The 6,120-nt window shown below is 40.8% G+C and overlaps 1 protein-coding gene across 1 annotated transcript; it reads right to left on the reverse strand.

The window, feature by feature from the left end:
* Nucleotides 1–2,325: 2,325 nt before the first annotated feature.
* On the reverse strand, nt 2,326–5,822 carry cldn15la (claudin 15-like a). Its single transcript, XM_039003320.1, has 5 exons — nt 5,387–5,822; nt 3,867–4,031; nt 3,338–3,419; nt 3,068–3,181; nt 2,326–2,658 (listed from the first exon to the last, which is right to left on the reverse strand). Exons 1-5 carry the CDS (start codon nt 5,601–5,603, stop codon nt 2,574–2,576), a joined length of 663 nt encoding a protein of 220 aa, XP_038859248.1. The 5' UTR covers nt 5,604–5,822; the 3' UTR covers nt 2,326–2,573.
* Between the last annotated feature and the right edge of the window lie 298 nt (nt 5,823–6,120).

The raw sequence follows: 6,120 nt of genomic DNA on the forward strand, positions 1-6,120 counted from the left end.
TTATCTGCTGCACCAGTCCCAAAACTGGGACCTGTGACTCTAGCTATAACACACAGGTATAGTCACTCCAAGACTAATATGAGTCATAAAGCCAAAGTCATTCCTTTATTCTTTGTCATCGTCATTAAAACATTTCTCCAGTTTTGCTCCTAATGAGATGTACTGAGGCTAGCTAGTCTAGTTAGCTAGCTAGCTATTCCGTTAGACTACAGTACATTTTAGGTATAGCAAACAAAGCTAGCTAGCTAAACTTAGCTAGCTTAGCTTGAAGTGGTACTAGCAAGCCCCGTTACGGCCAAATCGATCATGAAATTGTACTGTACTGAACAACACTGCCTTGTGTAAAAAGAGAGCTTATATTGCTAGTAGTGCTGAGCAGTTAGTGATTTTTGAGATCGGTTCGGTTTCGTTACGATTATTCAAAAAATATATCAAGGTTTTCAATTTAGGTTTCAATTATTATCTGTTACATTAAATGCTCTACGCATTATGTGGGTTGAATGCTGTAACAACACAGAATTGTCACGTCCTGACCTTAGTTCCTTTTTTATGTCTCTATTTTGGTTTGGTCAGGGCGTGAGTTGGGGTGGGCATTCTATGTTTTCTATTTCTATGTGTTTGGCCTGGTATGGTTCCCAATCAGAGGCAGCTGTCAATCGTTGTCTCTGATTGAGAACCATACTTAGGTAGCCTTTTCCCACCTGGTGTTTGTGGGTAGTTGTTTCCTGTTTTGTGTTGTGTCACCTTTCAGGACTGTTTTGATTTTCGTTGTTTCACTTTTGTTATTTTGTGTTTAGTGTTCAGTTATAATACATTTAACATGGACACGTACCACGCTGCATTTTGGTCCGATCTTTCCTGTTCTTCAGATGAAGATCGTTACAAGAATATAACAATTAATAAAAGTCCCATGATGGTAGTGACTGCCCATTACTGCTTATCACTTAACTATCACCTATTCACAATAATTTACTTTAATAAAACATTTCAGTTATTGTGTATATTACATTTGTTTTCTTTGATTACTTTATTATATAATTACAAGTAATCACCTCCTTTCTATAGAGTTGCTGGCTATGACTGACAAAATCCCTATTTTAGTAGTTCTTCAAAGTAAATAAGGCATACTTTTATGACTGCTAAATACTAACTATCAGTCATTTAGATCATGTATTTTCAGGTAGAGATACCTCGTGAAGCAACTGCTCCCCTCTCCATCACGCATTCTTCTGTCTCTTTTACATTGCAGGCATTAACTAAAATGGAAAGAGGAATCCTTAGAAGCAGCCATTGTGATTATTTAGCAATCTCGGATAAACAGTGCCGGGTAACAAAGCTCCCGTTAACCTGTAAACTAGTACCACCCCATTTTGAAAAGCCTGCCTTTGAGGGTGGGAACAAGGAAGTAGGTCTCCGGTCAGGATGTAGTCTTTACAAAGCCAGGGAAAATGAGGCAACCTAGATAACATGCAATGTCCTGGCAGATAGGAACATCATTGAAATGTCCAATGGCTCTATTGAATAAGGACAACCATATCTATTAGCCACTAACAATATCCAGCCAACCTTTTGATACAGGACGCAGTATCAAAACTGTCACCTGTAACAAAACAAAGGGCACGATGGTAGATGGCATCCAAAGGTTTAAGAGTAGCATCAGAAGCACTTTGATAAATAATATCACCATAATCAAGAACATATAAAAGGTTGACTGAATAATCTGCTTCCTACTGCTTAGAGTGAGGATCTGTTTCTGTAGAAAAAGCCAACTTTAAATCTTAGCTTCTTACCCCATCAATCACGATGGCCTGAGTTCTGTCACTAAGATAATCATGAAACCATGAACAGGCATCAGAGCTCAGGCCCTATTCAATTAAATAGCATGATCAACAGTATCAGGTCCATAAACAAAGCAGTACATTTCAGTTTAGTGTCTAAAACATTGACAAGATCATTAACAACTAAAGTGGTTGCTGTAATCGTGCTATGGCGAGGCCTAAACCCTGATTGGTTTACATTCAAAATACATTTCTCAGATAAAAAAGAGCAAAGTTGTACATTTACCAAGGATTCAAGAATCTTAGCTAGACAAGGAAGCCTTGAAATGGGGTGATTATTATTAACATCAGTACTGTTATTAAGATCACTACTACTACTATGTAGTGAGACTTGGGGGAAAAAAACCCTAATGGATGTCTAGCAGTGAAGTTTCCCTTTAAGACCGCTGCAGTGCGTCTCATCTTATGTATCTGAAGTGGGCTTTAGGCATTAACACATTTTAGTAAAGCAGTTTAGTTGCATGAAATGACGACAAACACCAAAACATATATCAAAGGAATGTTTATTCAGAGGATAGCAATTCCACACAAACAGATCCCATTACCAATAGTTCAACTCCAAATTATTCCAGTTTTTTTTTTGTTGCATCAACCTCAAAATCCTTCAAAAACAATTAGCAAAATTCATGGTGAAAGAGAAAAACAAAAACATGGGTAACAACAGTAAAATATGTGCTCTTAAATATGAGCGTCGACAATGGTGTTGGGGGAAAAGTGGGAGAGGGGAGGGACGTCTTAGACGTAGGCTTTGGTGGAGTCCGGCTCAGACCTGGCGGCAGGTGCGTAGATCGTTTTAGGCTGACTTGTTGCGTAGTACCCTCTGGATTACATCAAAGACAGAACAGAAGGTCAGAGAGGCGGCAGACAAACTAAACAACAGGTGAAAAAGTGGCACAAAACGTAACTGAGACAAAACAAGTGGACTGAACAACATTCAAAGTGAAGCTTAAGGAAAAACAAGGGAGGCAGACGAAACACATGAAACAAGTGAGACATAGAAGTAGAAGACCAAAAAAGGACATGTGACAGTGAGGTAGGTTACAGTAGTGTTTCTCAACTCCAGTCCTCGTGTACCCCACATTTGAGTTTAATGAGGTATGCTTGAGTGGGTCTAGAACAAAACATTTGTAACATGGAGGGGTAATCAAGAAGTGGAGTTTAAGAACGCTGAACTACAGGGTATGTGAAGGTACTGATGAGAGGCGAAGGAAGTCGAATGAAAGACCTACGCTTTAGGCTTATCACTTTTCGCCCTCTTGCAGGCACAGCAGAGAAGAGATCCTCCCAGCATGGACAGAGAGGCTGCGCCCCAGCCCAGGAAGAGACCAGTGCCCAACTCAAACCTGCACACAAAAAAAAATCAGTAAGGAACAAAACAATATTTCTGTAGTTATGTATTATTATGTGAATCAAAGGGTGTGTCACATCTTCTATGTGTATGAATTTAATTTACTTTTGTGGTTGCTGAAAAAATTGTTTTGCTTGGTCTTTCCACTTACTTCACCCCACCAAAGAATGGGTTGTTAAAGTCCTGTACAACTCGGGTGGCGTACCAAGAACAGCAAATCAACTCGCAGAGACCTGTAGAAGAGAAAGACACTTTCTATGAGAGAGATGAAGAGCAGAAGAGACATGTGAGGTTAGGGAAGGAGGGAAGGAAAGAAAGAGGAAGGTAGACAGAAAAAGGAACATGGGAGAGAACATGGAAAGCTGAAACGAAACAGAATGAAGAAACGAGAGGTGAAGGTGTAAAGGGGGTGGGAAGGGAAAAAATGGGATGATAGCAAGATGAGAGAGAAGTGAACCACGGTGAACAAAATAAAGACGTGAAAAAGGGACCCGATGACAAAACAAGAAAAATATATCTGACAGGACACCTCTTACTCTGACGCTGGGTAACGTATATCAGAACAGTTAGGGATATCAAATTCTGTTAACTTTTCCAAACGTAATGAGTTTTTCAGAAAAACAGGAACCATAGGAAAGTTTCTGCAACTTTGCAACAATAGGTAGTAAATCTGAACTCACCAGCGAGGATAAAGAGACATCCACCAGTCACGGCAATCTTGGCCTTTGCCTGCTCCGTGGCACTGCCAATCTTAATGCACTTTAGCCCCAGCAGAGACACGATCATAGACACCAGCCCTAAGAGCAGAGTGATGATCATCAGGGCACGGCTCGCCTGTACATGGCCTGAGGGGAGGGGAAGGGAGGGAAGAGAGAGACGAGAGGAAGAGTTGCATATTAAAACACAGCTACACATCAGCTACACAACATTAAGTTGGAGAGTCATTTGTCAGCTTAATTTGGAAACTGTATACATATACATACATAATTACTGGTTTGTTGGTGGACTAGACTAAGACAATGGTAGACATTTTCAAAGGAGTACTATCAAATGTCCCAAGAAATAGACACAATGCAGAGAACATGTCCTTTATAAATGGCAAGGAACTGTATTCTGAACATGAAAAAATAGCATACTTATGCTAAAGGTGAAACTTAACAAAACATCCCAGGATATGTCCATAGTGGTATTGTAATAACATTTTTAAAAAATCCCAGCCCATCACATTTCTAAACTGAATTTAATATGACCAATTTTCAGCAGTTACTCATAAGGTTGTTATTAGCTAGTTGATATATTTTTGCAATTCAACAATATACTGTATACTGTATCAATCTACAAATCACCCTTTAGATTGCAGATAACTGCTATCAAAGCCAAACACCTAATAACCAAGTTTAATTTCTGTCTATAATTAGATCTGCTACTTTGACACTGGCCAAGGTGCAGTAGCTTCCCTCCATTTCCTTGTCATAGGAGCACAAAATGTCCACCATTTTGACACACATCACTGGCATTAGGAAGGAGAGAAAGATAGAGATTCAATTCTAGAAGAGAATTCAAATGTGACCTAGCGGTTAAAGCTTTGGGCCAGTAACTGAAAAGTCGCTGGTTCGAATACCCGACACGACAACATCTGTCAATGTGCCTTTGAGCAAGGCTGTTAACCCAAATTTGGACCAGGGGTGCTGCACTACTATGGCTGACCCTGTAAACTGCACCTTATCTGAAACTTTCTTAAGGAGTTAACATTATTTTAAAGTACATTTAGGCGGGAAAGCAGTAGGTCCGAAATGCACCCAAAGGATGTTCATATTAACCTTTTTCATGAAAGCTCACAGAAAACAATGCAAAGATACATTTATCTTCTTGCCATGGTAGAAAGTAATTGGACATAATTATTGTTAATAGTTACATTATCTTAATTTAACCATATCAGATATAGGCACAGGTGTGCCCTGACATCTCCCCACCAAAGATGCCAGTCATTCTAAGACTGGCAATGCTGGGACTTGTTCAGTAAAGCACACCAAAAGAAAAACATTTTAAAAACATTTTGCAATTGACAACGAGAATTAGTGTCATTTGACCAATTCAGGTTGTACCTCCGCATTTACACTCCGTTTCAAAGTGTTTTCTCCCTGGTTGAAGAGTCTGAGTTGGTGATGACGGTTAGAACGGTTGGACTACTGGTTCTTACCGGGCAGGCCGAGCAGGGACTCGAAGTCGCGGCACTCAGCGATTCCAGAGCTGTCTTCGGCACAGGAGTGCCACAGGTTCTCATACTGTCGGGTGGAGATAATGACGCTGCCAGAGACGGAGGACACCTTCCAGTAGTCGTTGGCGAGAGCCGTACCAGTGATCAGCCAGCTGGCGATACACATGAAGAATCCGGTTGCCTCCACAGCGGTCGACATGGTGGAAACCTTTCACCACACACAAGACGGAATGGATTCCCAAAATACACAGAAAATACAGAACTACTAAAAAAATCCTGAAAAATGTAATGATGCAAAAAACGACACTACACTACAGACAGGGTATGACCTAAAAACAACCTTTTAAAATCTTCCAATGTATGCACAGAGGACTGAAGGTAGAGATGTGTGGGGTGGATGTTAGCTAGTGTCTCTATCTGTTCGTTGTGCTTCCTATATCTCAGGTCCCTGGCTCTGACATGAGGACTTTACACCCTACCAGGGGCCATAAAGTTAGTGGAGCCGCACCCGTATGGGCCCTCTCTACCACCTCCCCCACTTCTCACCAACCCTACTGATTATGATGACGTGATGAGGATGGAAGACCTTAGTGGCCACACCCAAACCAGGCCCTCGATACTCTCGCCTCCTGCTCGGCTCCATTCGCCTAAGTTTGTGTTGACAATGATGATGATGAAGGGAGTAGTCACTTCCTCTGTTGTGGTGACAACATGCT

This window comes from Salvelinus namaycush, chromosome 11, assembly GCF_016432855.1.
Source record: "Salvelinus namaycush isolate Seneca chromosome 11, SaNama_1.0, whole genome shotgun sequence".
NCBI lineage: Eukaryota > Metazoa > Chordata > Actinopteri > Salmoniformes > Salmonidae > Salvelinus > Salvelinus namaycush.

Bases quoted from the DNA above. Each gene is read 5' to 3' on its own strand.
- cldn15la (XM_039003320.1), bottom strand. From the start codon at position 5,603: ATGTCGACCGCTGTGGAGGCAACCGGATTCTTCATGTGTATCGCCAGC. The intron at 4,032-5,386 runs GTAAGAACCAGT...CCCTCCCCTCAG, and splicing joins GTCCCTGCTCGGCCTGCCCG to GCCATGTACAGGCGAGCCGT. The intron at 3,182-3,337 runs GTAAGTGGAAAG...TTTTGTGTGCAG, and splicing joins CCATTCTTTGGTGGGGTGAA to GTTTGAGTTGGGCACTGGTC.